Genomic DNA, 15,898 nt, shown 5'->3' on the forward strand with positions numbered 1-15,898 from the left:
CAGTCTCTATGTCTCTGTTTTGCCTCACTGAACTCAGCTGCCATTACACAAGAATTTCACTCTCCCTGTACTTCGCACACTAAGGGTAGCTCACATGCTGGTGGGTTGGCTGCAGATTGGGAAACAGATGCATATTCTGCCACACACCTCTGAATCCACTGAAAAGAGGAGAAAGGCATGGATAGTGACGTGGGTTTTCTCCTATCCCTTTCCCTTTGGGGGGGGGGCCTTGGTTAGGCCTAAGATGTTGAAAAGGGTCACTATTTTGAAATCCCTAGGGAATTACGAATAGGCAGGAGAATCTCAGCCTGTAAGTCTTATGTTGTGTGGCCTCCATCACAGACTTGTTTTGGGGCAAATTTTAGAAGAAACCTATTTTGATTATCAAGCAAATCTTCTCTACTTTGCTTTTTAAAAAGAATGTAGCTGCTCAAGAAACTGTCATTCATGTATTATGAAAACCTGCAATATTACAATTCAGCATGCTGGCACTATAGCTCTCAGTTTTAACTGAATTTTACACATCCAAATTATATCAAACCTCATACATTCTTAGACTTCAAAAGATTATATGATCATCCATTCTGACTACTGGAGATCACATTATATCAGTTAAAGTAGAACAACTGGATGTTGCCAATATGAGTTTTGGAACTGTGAGTTACAGGCTGTTTTGTTTTGGGAAGTCAACATTTCCATAAAGAAGCACTGATACTGGCATTCTTATATTTTAGTTTCTAAACTTGGTGCATCAGGCAAATGTGGTTGCTAGTCTGAATTGGCATGGTAGAAATTTTGTTGGGAGAGGTGCCTGCCAGCCTTTTATAACTTCCCATGCTTTTGTTTCCAATTCCCAGCATTGTGGTAGCCATTTAATTTGACTATAGACGATGCCAGTGAATTGCTGCCTCTGGCACCAGTGAGAAATAAATATGAAAATAAAAAGAAAAAAAGTAGAAATGCTTTTCAGAAGACCTTGTGAGAGGGCACTTTTGGCAGCATTCTATCAGAAATACTTACAACATAATTGAACTGGCTGCTGAAAGTTGCAGGTTTTTATTATAGTCCATTCCCATTATGGATATTTGGCAAGGATGCCCCTCTAATGAGACAAGGTGAGATGGCTGCCTCAAGCAATGGATTGGTGGAGGTGACAGATTGGCTGCCTCTGAGAACCTGCTGCCACCTCACCCCACCTGGACTCACCACTACTGCTCCCCCCCCCACCTTTTTGGCATACCAGCCACCACTGCTGCCCTTTTCTCCTTCTCCTTCCCTGCTATATCGGGTGGATATAGAACCTGCTCCCACCTCTTCAAAAAGAAGTTGGTGGGCAAGTTGGAGGGACAAAAGGTGATGTAACAAACTACCTGCAACTCCAGCTTCCCCACCCCCTGCTGAAGGCAGGCAGAAGGTTTGATGTGGTGAGGAAGAGCACCAACAGTGGTGGCTGAAACCCCAACACCACTACTGTTAGCAAGTAGGGGGAAGGGGACTCAACTAGTCTTAAAGGATTTGCAAGCATCAGACCTGGAGCTTCAGATCCAACCCTTGCAAAGGCTTTACAAGAGAAGGGTGTAAGCTGGCAACGTTCCCCCACTGATTGATGCCCTTGCAAGATTCAGACCAAGAGCATCCAGTCTGATCTTGCAAGGCTTTTTAAAAAAGAGACTGCTTGCTGTAAATTTCTTCTCTTTGCCTTTTCAAAAGATGGCCAAGGTGATGAGGCTTCCAGCAAGCAGTTTCTTCTTCTCAAGCCCCACCTCCTATCAAATGCTTCAGGGCAGGGAGGGCAAGAGGCATTTTGCATCTTGCCTCAGGTGCCCAAATACTTTGGATTGTCCCTGGTGACTGGTGGAGCCAAGGCGAAAGTATTTCAACAGAGATGGCACCTTCCACTAGGGAAACTTATCACTGGGTGCAATAGAAAAGGTGAACTGAATGGGAAGAACTCTGTGAGGTAGTTGGAGAAAGTTCTTCCTCTTGATAGTGAGGGGCTGATATACAATTAAAGAGAGGTGGGCATAATTCCATGACTTGTTCTGACTTCTAGAGCCTTCCTTTTCCATCCCATCCCTTTCCTTTTTGTAAACATTCTGTATTAATTCATATCAGTGTAAAGCCTGCAGTCAGGGAGAGAAGCTCAACAGCAGCAAGCTGATGAAGCTTTCCCACACAATCATTAAGTGATTCTGGATGTTGGCTCAGAAATCTCCCAGGACACATCAAACAAAAATATTCATTACATCTGTAATTCATATTAATCTCAAGATTTTTTAAAAAAACTTTATTTAATGTAAGGTTCATTTTTAGATTGGAACTAATAATATATTTTTATTTTTCTGTATTTTAACAGAAGGCTATATGTTAATTTGGCTATGCCATCTGGGTGGTGTTTCTAGATTATTAATTGCATCATCGAAGAACCTCTGGTTTGGGATATTTTGTTTTCTTCTCATATACTAAAATATGGGTGGTATGGCTAATCTATTGGGGTGAGTGATAGACTAGACCAGGGGTTCCCAACCTGTGTTACTGCAGATGTTGTTGAAGTACAACTCCCATCACCTCTAGCTACAATTTATTGCAGTTAAGGATGATGAGAGTTGTACCACAGGTTAGGAACTCTTGGACTAGATAAAAATATTAGTAATCATAGAACCTTACCAGACACTATTCGGTTAAATACGTCAGGTAAGCTTCCAGCACATTTGCTTGGAGGAAATGGGGAACAAAAATAGTCTTGGGATAGAACTCAAAAGTCTCCACCTACGGACATTGCTGGCCACATTTAACTTCTGGGTATGTCTTCCTTCCAGCACAACCAGTCAACATAGCTATGGATTGAGCTCAGCTATGGATTGAAAATAGGCAAAATTCACTCCTAGAAAGATGAGTATATGTCCATAGTTATACCCTCTACCAAAATGTGTGCACCCACAAATAAGCAGGTGTGCTATATTCATGAACACCCACAAATAAGAAGGTAAGCTACTTTAAGGGCAGATGAGATTACAGAAGGAAGGGGAGGAAGAATGGACAGGAGAGGGGAGGAAGAGGACAGGAGAGGGGAACAAGTACAGATGGTGGAACACAGGGGCAGCCAGCACCAATGCCAGTCCCCTACCACCACAGGTGCCACCCCTGGGCATCCATGCTGCCTACTTCAACTACCATTTCTCAACCAACTGAGGCATGCTGTTCATTCGCCTTTCTAGGGTGCACCGCTTCTTTTCTTTTCTCCTCCCCAATGCCCCTGCTTTCATTTTTGCCTGGCTTGGTGACAGAGACTGAGAGTCCTTGCATGTCTCTGTCTTGGCATTAGGGCCTGAGAATACTGAGCACCTGACTGCAGATGGAGGGGTATCATATTTGCCCCAAGCATCAAAATGTATTGACCTACCCCTGACAATATGTATGATACACCATGCAAAATAATGGGATATAGTATAAAAGGTACTGCAAAATAATGGGGTGTACATAAAAGGTATGGTAAAGTGTGCCATCGAGTCAGTGTCGTCCACGGAGCCCTGTGGTTTTTCTTTGATAGAATACATGAAGGGACATATCTATTGAAATAAATATGGGAGACTAATTCATTATCTTAAAATAAAAAAATAACTACTCAAAGGAGCGTTAGAACCAGTAGTTTGGTACATAATGAATGTGTTATCGATAAAAGGGATTATTACTTTAGATTGAACAATCTGTAGTAAGTACAAGTTACAGATACAGGAACTGTCTGGCATGATTATGATATTACACTGTAAAATGTTACATATTTTCCCTGCTGAGCAAAGAGGCACCTTTTTAAAGTGTTGTTTCTCTTTATTTAGCAGGGGGAGAGCAACTGGCCCTATCCATCACCAACACAGCATCCCTCTAGTGGCTGTTGCTGGTGTGTCTCTTATGTTTATTTTAGATTTTAGCCCTTTGGGGACAAAGAGTAATTCTATCTATCTATCTATCTATCTATCTATCTATCTATCTATCTATCTAAACTGCTTTAGGAACTTCTGTTGAAAAGTGGTATATAAATATTTGTTGTATATTTCATTGTAATAGGTGTTGTAGAGTGGAAACTAGCTTTTTAAATTTTGTCTGAAAATGATAAGGTGTTATAGGAGAAATATGTGTATAAGAATATGTATGTAAAAATCTTTTTTAAAACTAGAAGAAAGCTCAAAACACAACTGAAGAAATACAGTCTGTAGAGCCTCCTTCCCCACTGGGTGAAGTGGTTAATTTTAAATGTCAGCCAGGGTAATTAAGTACAGATTTGTGCTTCTGCCTAGGAAAAAGAAATGTCTACAGAAAAGGACACAGAGCCCTTCTGACCAGCAGTTTCTTTTCTTTGATTGTCAGATAATTTAATCCATTAAAGCTTGTTTTAGTGTGTATCAGTATTTTCCTTTAAAAATGAAGTTTAACATCTCTAGTTTAAAAAACACAGTAAAATTGTGTAAGTGTTCCCCCCTCCTCTTTTTTTCATGCTCATCGCTTGAATTCACAGGCATTATTGGCCAACCCTGGTTTCAGAAGTTGGGCCAATCATTATATTCTTCCAGCTGTGGTGTGTGACTCATTGTTAAATGCCGCTGGCAGATAGCAGTTCACTGTTCAACTGATAGCTGAGGTTGTTTCAGTATCATTCATGCTGTTAGCCTACTGATAGGCTCCCTACATTCCTTTGTATGCCCTGATAATATATATTTTAGAGAAAAATCATAGTAGCCATGCTGGTCCATTAGAAAGAAATCCAAAAGCCATAGTTCCATAATACCTTTATTAGGACCAACCAAACTGACACAGAGTCATGAGTTGCAAGCTTTTGAGCCATCCAGAAGTCCTCATCTGGCTGGATGTTAAGTAAAGGAAGGGTGTGGAAGGCGGGAGGGTGGATGGAACGAGGGATAGTGTAAGAGCCACAGTCTACCATTCATAAAATTTAGTGCAGGAAATGTTATGCAGAGTTAATTTGATGAATCTCACTAGGCATCTGTTGCTAATTTCAGGATGCGCTCAGGTCTTGCAGCAAAATGACATCAGTTTCCATATTTTAAGAAAATATGGAATTTAGCAGTTATTTGGTTCTGGTAAGAATGTAAATCAAAACAATACCAGTCCCTCCAGCTATCCTGTTTTTGTGTTTCGCTCGGGTTCATCCTGTGCCAGTCCAAGAAATTCATCTCTAGTGGCACAATACGAATGCCCCCAGCTGTCCTTCTTAATCATGGCCCCAGTTCCAAAAACCAACAAAATAGAATCATGGTCCTATTCTATTATCCCCACCTGGAGTATTCTGGCGACCAGCCTGCTTTGAACACATGCTACCACAGGTCCAGAGGAGAGCTGGTCTTGTGGTAGCAAGCACGACTTGTCCCCTTTGCTAAGCAGGGTCTGCCCTGGTTGCAAATGCATGAGATACACATGTGTGAGCATGATAATATGAATTACAGAGCATATGAATGGGAGACGTGTGAGCACTGTAAGATATTCCCTTTAGGGGATGGAACCGCTCTAGGAAGAGCATCTGCATGCAGAAGTTTCCAAATTCCCTCCCTGGCTTTCCAGTTTAGGGTTGAGAGAGATTCTGCCTGCAACCTTGGAGAAGCCACTGACAGTCTGGGTATACAATACTGAGCTAGATGGACCAATGATTGGTATGTGGCAGCTTCATACATTCCCATATTCCTGCTGGAAGTTAACAACGTACACAATACACAGCCCTGAGCTCCTTAGAAAAGGGGCAGGATAAAACCATAAAAGATAATGCATAGCGACAGGAGGGTAAGTAAGAGCAGGGCCCTTCAATGGTAATTCTGCCCTCCATGTCAAAACATTTTGCTGGAAGTCTCCTTTATCAATCCTGGTCCTCCAGTGTTTGTCTCTGTGTCCCAATTGAGAAAATGTCTACCTAAACCTCTGTCTGTGGGGTAATTCAGTCTCTTTATTTGTTGAAATTTAGAGTATAGAGCTTTCCCTGATCACTTGCAGGAGGCAAAACCAATTATTTTTCCGCAATGTGGCATGATACAAGCAGGCGCGTAACAACGATCGGGCAAGGGGAGACAGTTGTCTGGGGGCCCCACTGCCTGGAGGGGCCCCCCAGAGGCACCTCACGTGACTCCCCATTGCCCCCTGCCCAGCCCCAAGGCTCCTCAGCCACTTGCCCTGTTCGCCGTCTCCCCAGCTTGTTCTCCTGGCCGGCAATGGAGCAGCAGACACTCTGCAAAGAGCTCCTTTTCTCCCGCCTCTCAGCTGATCGGCGGGTGGGCGGGGCTTCCACGGAGGTCTGGTGTAGGCCTCTGTGAATCCTGAACTCGAGTAGGGCCCAAGCAAGCCAGGAAGGAGGAGGCAGCCAGAGAGGCCTCCACTGTTCTCTGCAGCAGAAGACCCCCTGCTGCCAGGTAGTGTGAACTCCTTTTTGTGGTTACCTTCCCCACCCGGATATATAGGCATCTGCTTGCCATAGGGCTTTGATATGGGGGGGAGGGACTGAGAAGTCTCTGAATATTTATTTTTAAACAGCTTGGAAAATTTGCTGTCTTAAAAAAAACTATCTAAAAAGTCCTATAAGTGGCTTGTTTCATGGCAGAAAATTACAAAAACTTCTGGAAGAAACAGTATTATATTTATTTTATTCATTCATTTATAAATGCACTTATGTTCAAGTTGTTTTGCAACCCAGAAGGTCTGAGTGAGAACTGTGAAGCATGTCTTCTGCTTTTATTTTATTTTATTTTATTTTTCTTGTGTGTGAACTGCTCCCCAATAACTTGCAGGGACTTCAGGGTAAATCTGGCCAACATGTGAATGCAGCACCTCCATTCCAGAGGACATGTGTGTTAAAGGGCTTTAAAAGCCTCCTGTGAAAAACCTCCTGGAATCAAACTTGACTGAATTTGTTCAGAATTCTGAGAAAACAAACATAGGCTCACCCTGCATGGTTGAAAGTCTCCTTTGCTAATCTGCAGCGAGGGGCCCATTTTAATCATTCATCTTTCTAGTGTGTTCTAGGCATTAAAAGTAAAACAAATGTATAGTACTCAATGTATATCTCTATATATTGTGACATGTGCGTGTGTGTATTCAGTGAAATGTATTTCCAGGCAGCATACTTATTTTGGAATATCAGACTTAAATCCTTGGGGGCCTGGTGTGTGCGGAGGCCCTGGACTTTGAGTGGGGGGGCCCATTTTAAAATCTTGTCTCTGGGCCCACTCCAACCTTGCTACGCCCCTGGATACAAGCTTCAAGTTGTTTGAGAGCTAAACTACACACTATGTTAGACCCATCATTACTTGGCAGGCTTAACACAGAAAATGGACTGGAAGTGTCCTTTTCTTGTCAAAGGAAGCTGGGTGTGTCAGAGAGATCTGGTTCGAGATCACAGTGCATTGGGAAGGGGGGTTAATACTTTCTTCAGCTGAAACTCTCTTCTGCTGAAAATCTATTGGTTGCAAATAACCACTGAAGGGGCCAATAGTTATTCTGGAGATGATTCTTGGCAGGAAATCAGAATGGAGGGAAGCGTTTAATCCTCCCTTATTCACCTCAGTCCCAAACCATATTGCCCTTTCCCCCATAACTGTTTTCTGGCATGACATTTCACAAGCCTGGCAATTTAATGATGGACTTAACATAGCATGTCATTTGGCCCAGCGAAAATTCTTGTACCCAGTAAAAGAATCAGATTCTTGATGTACTATGCTTAAATATACAATGTAATCTGAAAATTACTAAATATTAATAATGTATGTAATATATGTCATTTTCTAAATAAACTTGCATATTCCCTCTTAATATTCAGTCAAATTCTTTACTTTCATATCTGTAGTATTCAGTGCCCTGTGTCCTCCTATTTATATTCAGTAACTTGTGGGTCTACTTTTTAAAGGAGGTAATATTCTATGCTTTCAGGACTCTGTTTTGAGTATGTCCATAAATTGTATCTTTCTTTTTGTTCGAATATCAGCCCCCCCCCCCCGGCTCAGTCTTAATATGCTTCCATAAATAAAGCAAATGGGCATTGACAGCAACCTATAGGGTTCAAAGTTTCCTTTGTAACCCCCTCTCTCTCCTTTCTTTTTAACAGCTCAGTATTCATATCACCACTGCTTCTCATATCACCAACCATCACTGCTTCTGATCCTTGATATGGACATATGTATAGTGTTCCAGTCTCTCTTTTTCTAGCTATGTTTTGTTATTGGCTGCAAGCCGAATATATGTTCAGACAGGTCCATGGTTGCTCTGAGATGTTTGCAGGGCTGTAATTGCCTCCTTTTCCTAACCGAAGCTGTTCTCGTCTTAATATCCAAAAACCAGGGTCTATTATAAACTTCTAAATGCATCTATATCCTTAGCTAAAGCTATTCTAAATAATAATTACCTATAAAGAGAGAGATTCCTATCTCCAGAATGTGTAGGCCACTGTCCTAAGCGAAAATTGAGAAATTGTTCAATTTTTACCTTCAATCTCAAGTGCTGATACTGTAATTGGTATATTTCTTTCCCCCTGCAATAGCAAGTGATGAGGAAAATATAATTTCAACAATGTTTTTCCCTTGCTGCAGCAGCATCATAGGTTATTGAAGAAATGTGATTCTCTGTGCTGCTTCCAGTATGCTCAGTAATACTAAACAATGTAGAGCTAGTCAAATAGGAAGTATTACAGCTGCATGGATAATGTGAAGTAAAAAAAGAGGACTATGAGTAATGTGAAGTTTAAAATGTATCCAGAAACTTTTCTTTGGATTTCACTGTGGACTTCACTGAAGCCGATGGCTGGGTGCTGAATAAACTTCCTGCTGATTCTTTTCATTTTTGGATTTCATTATCATTGGAGAAGGATTATATAAATGAAAACAGGAAACTGCAGTCAAGATCTTTTTGCCAAGAATAGATTTTTCTCCCTGATATAAGCAAAGAACTATGGAAGGCTTTAGAGGATGTTCTGAACGCACCCTTGAATTTTGATTTTCAAGTCATTTGCATTTATATTTGAAGTGACATCCGCACTGAAATGGGAGCTGACATATAATCACAAAGAATAAAAACTCCTTGAATTAGCAAGTGGTTTTTTTTTAAAAAAAAGGACAATTCTAGAATATAAGAAGATGATTGTGAATAAATTGTGAAGAATGTTAACAAAAAATCAACTTGGGAGATGTTAAGTATTAATAATTTTCGTAGTCGTCGTCATTCATGGATATGGTAAGTTTGTTTTTACCAATGAATTGACTTTGTTAGTCCAAGATAACTGTAAGTGCATCTACCTTAAGCTGATTAAATTATACAGAATAGCACTAGAACACATAACAAGATAGGAAAGCAGTCTTGTGAAAATGTTCATAAGGTATTTTGTGACATTGCCCCAGGTTCCCAAGATTATAAAAATATCAATCTTTCCCGCAATTTTGGTAGACTGGGGCAAAACAGCAGCAAAATTGCTTTAAACATTTCTGTTAATGCTTGTCATAAAGTTGAGTTGCTGGTTCTATATGCAAAGTTCTGTAGGAGGGGTGACTGATTTATAAGGATTGTACAATAACAAAAACTTGTGGGGGGCGCAAAAGTCCTTGAGTTGAATCTATTATCTGTAACTTCCAGTTTTATGTGGTTTTGTTTCTTCTACATAGTTGCTTAGCAATACAGTTTTCTCTAGTTGCTTTTGTGGACACTGATACTTATTGTTCCTTTTGAACTTCCTCAGTCTAGAGCAATTGTGAGGAGAGTAGTGTTTCCAAAAAGTAAGTTGTATTTTAAACCTTTGATTGTACTCAAGGTTGTTGTTTTTTTTAAGGTCTGTCTTTGTGTACAGAGGACACTGATACATGGGTATAAGTTTTCTATCTCGAACTTGTAATGTAGTAATAACCCTGGGTATTTTGGAAAGTGCTTTTGAACATTGTATCATTATTGTTTAGAATACTATTGAGCTAAGATTATAATTTAAAACAATAAGATTCAAGCTCATACACCAGAAACAAATTTTTTTTCTTCAGAAGTATTTGATTTAAGACAGTTCAATACAAATGGACATTATATCCATTTGGATGAGTAAAAATTGGATGAGTAAAAATTGTTATTCAGGGTAAGACTAAACAATGCACATGTAAGACAGAATCTGAGCAGCTTGGGACAGAGGTCATAATAAGAAAGAACTGGGAGACTGCTGAAGGCATGGAGAAGACTGTTGGGTGTGGCTGGTGATGCTGGCTGCGGCTTCTCTTTCCCTCTCTCTCCTTGCCACAGCTTTAAATTGAGCTGGTCATTGCCAGATTGGTTCACTAGGTGAATGACCAGCGCATGTGGCAATTTAAAGCTGGGGTGAGAAAAGAGAGAGGAAGAGGCTGCTGCAAGAACAGGGCAAGAACCTGGCAGGGCAAGAACCTGCCCCGCTGCCTTGCCCTCCCCCCAACCCCAGCTTCACCAGCCACTCCTGGAGGTAGTATGATCGCAGAAAAGATGGAAGGAGAATCTGAGCAAACTGCAGTGTGCCACAGATACTTTGTTGAGGGTAAGAGACAAGAAGACACTGTAATATTTATGAACACTAACCTGAGTTTTTAGGATAAACCTTCAAAAGTCTGCTGCTACTACTTCCTGTGTTAAAAGGCTGTGCAGGGGTCAAAAATTTACACTTTCTGTTCTACAGTTTGCTTTTGGAGGGAGAAGAATTATACTGGCTTAATTTTGGAGGGAAGAGAGGTTTGATTGGATTGGATATGTTTTTTTTAAAAAAAATGGAGGGAACTTGAGTTGTTTTGATTGGTTTGTTTGAAAAAGATTTGGAGGAGAAAAGTAGGAGGCTGCCTTCAGCAGAGTTTTAGTGCAAGTTGGAGAGCTGAAGAGTACAAGTGAAGGAGTTCAAGGAATGCAAGTTGCTGTCACAGTCAGAGAGAATCCGAGCTGGTGCTAGAAAGAGAGCTGTGTGCACAAAACCAGAAAACTGGGTTCAGTTCAAGTAGATCCAGTCTCTAACTGAACTCAGTCCGATTTGAGTCTGAACTGGTTTGGGCCCAGCTGGTGGTGGTGGTGGGGAGACATGAAAAATGGCGGGCCTACTGCCATTGTGAGGCTTCAGGGGGGTACTGCCACAGCCACAGAGGGTTTCTCCTGGGGCTCCTCCTCTCCCACTGGCCTCCCCCAGTCTCAAATGGCCCATTTTGCTCCTCTCTGCAGCTGCAACCATTTTAGAAGTTGCATGGCTGGCCACTCAGCTGCCAGTGCACATACATGGCAGCCTCCAAAATCGTTGCTGCCAGCTCAGAGAGGCCCGCAATGGGCCGTTTGAGACCGGGGAGAGTCTGGTGTGGGGAGGGGGAACTTCAGGAGATCCCTCCCCCTTGGCAGCACCCCCTGAAGCTCTGCATTGGAGGTAAGTTGTCCATTTTTAAATGTTTTTTTTAAAAAAGGAACAACAACAACAAAAACAACCCACCCTGGACTGACCTGATGGGTTCAGCTCGACCTCAGGCCGGGCCAGTTGGAGTGTGAGCTCACAGCCCTAGAGCTGAGATATCACTGGGAGAATTGTGACTCTTTAGAGGACTGAATCGCTCCTAAAGCAGCTGTAGAAACAGTCTGGGATTGAAGCACCAGAACTGGCCTGAGCAAGGGACAAGCCAGGCTTGCTGCAGAAGCTGATTAGGGGTGATTGGAGGAAGACTCTTGGTAAGGACTCTGAGTGAGGGCCCAGCCCAGTATTAGGCCAGGATAGATTGGATGTTTTTTCCTCATATTTTATTTGTTCCTTGTGCTCATATGGTTGCTATTTTGTACTAAATTTTCCAAAGTACTACTGTTTCAAAGTAAACTATTTTAAAGTAAAGTTTTCTTGTTTTGAAGTTAAAAATGTGTAGCTTCTGTCTGTTTTCCCATGCTTAGAAGCCTTTCCACCCAACCTGACTTTGAATAAGACAGAGGTTTGGAATAGGGATGTGCACAAGTTTGGTTCAATGAGTTTGAACCAAACTTGAACCACACTGGGCCAATTTAGTTTTGGCCCCCTTTGGAAACAACCCTCCCCCAGTTTGGTTTGGTCAGGGGGAGGTTTGATGAGCTTTTGAATTTTTAAAAAATTCCAAAAATTCACCAGTTTCAGGTGTCTTTGGCCCTTTCTGGGCCTATTCCCTGGTGCACTGGCCATTTTGGAGGCTGCTGCAGTGGGACCCTGCATGAGCATGGCCACACAGGGTCCCACTGCGCAGGTGCAGCGGCCTCCAAAATGGTTGCTGCGCCAGGGAAATGGCCTGGAAAGGGCCGAAGATGCCCAAACCGGGTGAATTTTAAAGTAAAGGAGGCGTACAGGGGGAGGGGAAAACCTCTGTGGACACCCCACCACCACCTTGGAGAAGCTCCCCATAGGGGGCAAGTTAAAAAAAAATTAAAGGCTCATCGAACCCCTGAACTGGCGGTGTTCCGTTCAGGATCGAGCTGAACCTGGGGGAATTCAGCTTGACCCTGAACTGGAAGAGAGCTGGCCTTGTGGTAGCAAGCATGACTTGTCCCCTTAAGCTAAGCAGGATCCGCCCTGGTTGCATATGAAAGGGAGACTAGAAGTATTGAATGCTGTAAGATATTCCCCTTAGGGGATGGAGCCGCTCTGGGAAGAGCATCTAGGCTCCAAGTTCCTTCCCTGGCATCTCCAAGATAGGGCTGAGAGAGATTCCTGCCTGTAACCTTGGAGACGCTGCTGCCAGTCTGTGTAGACAATACTGTGTGAGATGGACCTATGGTCTGACTCAGTATATGGCAACTTCCTAACCTTCGAACCAAACCGGTTCAACATAGAACCGGTTCAGTTTTGAGCCTCTTTGAACACCCCTAGTCTGGAATGCAGATTTAGTAGACTCAGCCAGAGGGGAAAAACAATACAAAAATCTACTTGGTAGCTGTTGTAAAACTTAAGATCATGGGGCTGGGTGAGACCAGGCTGTGATACATGGTGGTAGCATGCTGGGATCTGTGACAATTTCATCTTGTGAGCAGTGGGTTCTCCTTTAATTTCATGTCCAGTTCTTAGAATCTGTTGCTCATTTTTTATATCAGAAGTAAGGATAGCAATAACAATAAGCATTTATTAGTAATTTAAATATTCAAAGCACTTCACAAAAATTATCTCAGTAATTCTTTCAAGAACCCTAGGCCACTAATTAGGGATGTGCAAAAAATTTCGGGCACAGAACGATCTGTGCCCGAAACAAGCAATTTCGGGTGATTCGGGGCTGAACCGAATCACCCCCGATGTCCCCCAATATTTTTTGGGCCTGAGCCAAATCACCCGAATTTCGGGCACAAAAAATTCGGGAGATTCGGATCATGGCTGATTTGGGGGGATTTTTTGAAGTTTTAGTTACTTTGGGGCAGTTCGGGGGCATAGAATGGGATCTGGGCAAAAAGAGTGGGGTGGGGTGGTAGTGCCTAATGGGTGCAGGCTACCACCCCAATTTCAGGGGGATTGGGCAAAGGGGTGATTTTTGGGAAATTTCTGAAGTTTTCATGTCTTTGGGGCAGTTTGGGGCAGATTGGGGCAGAAAGTGGGGCCTGGGGCAGAAGAGTGGGGTGGGGTGGTAGTGCCTAATGGGTGGAAGCTACCACCCCAATTTAAGGGGGATTGAACAAAGGGCTGATTTTTGGGGAATTCTTGAAGTTTTTGTGTCTTTGGGGATGGCAGGGAGCTGGGCTGGACCTGAGAGATAGCAGCTTGAGAAATTCCACCAAATGAATTACGGCTAATACAAGATTTCAGCCATATACTTCCAGGCTCACAGCTCACAATCTTAGATACTATGCTATCCACTCTTACCAATTCTAAGAAACTCTGTCTTCATTGTATGTGGAATGAAACTGAAATTGGTACAGTTATATGGATTTAGTAATGAATTGGCAGTTTAACTGAAATCCATATTTGCATCAAAAAGAATATTGCTTGCAGACTGAATTGGAAGTGATCCTCTCCCCCCACCCCGGCCTTCTTTATTGTGTAGGATTATATTAGTACATTGACTCCCACCAGATCCTTGCAATTTTGTTTGCCTAGGCCCACGCTCACCCTTTTAAGCAAAGGATTTTAAAGTTTGAGGGTGAATGACACATGTATGGGTTGGACAGCAGGAGATAGTGGTTTCCTTTGACTGTCTTTAGAATTATTGGGTTGAGTTAAATATTTGCTGCAGATTGTTGCACACCAAAATTATATGCTCTTGGTCCATAAAAGCTTCCTGTGGATGAAAGTATTCTAGCCAAATCAGCCATAAAGTGTACGTTGGACATGCTAAATGCCAGAAATTAACAAAACAGATAATATATCTATTCTGTATTGTGGAGCTTAATGTGAATATTTTACAATAATTGATAAGCAAGCTTGTGCAGTGATTATTACATAGCATGTGCAAGCTTCTTCTCTCTGATGGATACTGCTTGCAAGAGCCATATCTGTGATTAGTGCTAAACACTCTGGGCAGAGAATCTTTTCTAGATAGCAACATTGCATACCACTGAGGTGAAATAAATATCTGATAGTAGCAGCAGATATTACAGGTCATATAAATTCTGCTGGGAATCCCATTTGAAAATCAGCAAGAATCAAACCCCGACATTGTAAAATGTGACAATGTGTTTAGTTTGTGTTGCAAAGGAGAGCAGCAAAGCTGTCATTACATAAAACAGAATTAAGAAGTTAAGGAACTTAGGTTTATTATTTTCTGCCCGAGACTGATAAAGCAAACCTCACAAGTTTAATGTATGCAGTTCTGAAGTTAGGTTCAAAATATTTTAATGACTGATCTCTGAAGAGAATGTAAGATTTAAATATTGTCTAAAGCTGTCATTTTTCAAGAAAGCTTATTTGCACCCAGAATTCTTTTTGTAAAAATAATTGAGCCTTTGTAGTGTGGATTTAATTTATGAGCTTTTACATTAGATTTATGCCAAGAAAGAAAAAATATTTTGTTTTGTGTTGTACAAATCACTAGTAGTAGGGACCTGAGCTATTTCTGAGTTAATATAAACAGCTTGATTTGAATAAGAATTCAAATTATCAGTATCCTCAGAAGACGAGACTACTTTTCATTCACAACTCAGATAACTACTTAGTTTATTCTGGCTCTGATTATGAACCAAATTGGACCCTGTCATGTCTTCAGTGGTGCCATTGGGAATGCAACGTGGTCCAATCTCGCCTCCAACATCCCACAATGAATTGCCACTCTTCCCTAGCTAGTGAAAGGGAAGTGGGAGAAAGGGCTTGGAGAAACGGGGTGGGAGAGGAGCTTTATTCTTATGCAGTTCAGATTAAATTCCAAGCCATAGAAGAAGTATCGACTTGCCTTGTGTGGTGGATTACAACCTTTGTCTCAGAGCAAGCTCATGGGAAGGGAAGAAATGCTGAATCATCCCTGCTAAGCTGCCTGGCTTGGCTTCTCCTAAAACTATTGTGTATTATTGGTAGGTTCAAAATGCTGCCGCCACTACCCCTTTTGTCTACAGAAACTCTCTGGGCTTGGGGTGGAAGAACCCAGGAAAAAACTCTCTTAATTTGACTCTTGGACAATTACAAAAATCTTCCATGTGCAAGCCTACATGTGTTGAGAAAACTGATAGCTGCTGAATGTTTGAGGACATGTTTGCACCAGAGGAATCCTGCCCTCCCCACTTTTCCTGAGTTAAAAACCAACCCTGAGAGACTTGTAAAAAGAAAATAACGGGGGGGGGGGGCTTTATTCAATTACGACAGACTGCTTTCATCTGAGGCTTTCTCAGCTTTTTAGATACAGTTAAGAATTCTTAGTGGGATTACAAAAATAGGTTGTCTTAATGCACGCTTAAACGTTTAAAGAGATTTTTGCAACACCCTAGATGTATTGTGCATAGGCTAGTGTTTCTTATT

General features: G+C 41.9%; 1 protein-coding gene across 13 annotated transcripts in view; it reads left to right on the forward strand.

The window, feature by feature from the left end:
• Nucleotides 1-15,898, forward strand: part of PDE4B (phosphodiesterase 4B) — a 442,933-nt gene that overhangs the window by 235,375 nt on the left and 191,660 nt on the right. The window contains exon 1 of one of the 13 annotated variants that reach the window (XM_053250561.1): nucleotides 9,119-9,219. The exons of the other annotated variants lie outside the window; for them this stretch is intronic. Within the exon in view, the coding sequence (XP_053106536.1) occupies nucleotides 9,173-9,219 (47 nt within the window). The 5' untranslated portion in view covers nucleotides 9,119-9,172. Of the gene's footprint in view, nucleotides 1-9,118; nucleotides 9,220-15,898 lie in introns of those variants that run through there. 13 annotated transcript variants of the gene reach the window in all.

The sequence above is a fragment of the Hemicordylus capensis genome, chromosome 4, assembly GCF_027244095.1.
Source record: "Hemicordylus capensis ecotype Gifberg chromosome 4, rHemCap1.1.pri, whole genome shotgun sequence".
In the NCBI taxonomy this organism is placed as follows: Eukaryota; Metazoa; Chordata; class Lepidosauria; order Squamata; family Cordylidae; genus Hemicordylus; species Hemicordylus capensis.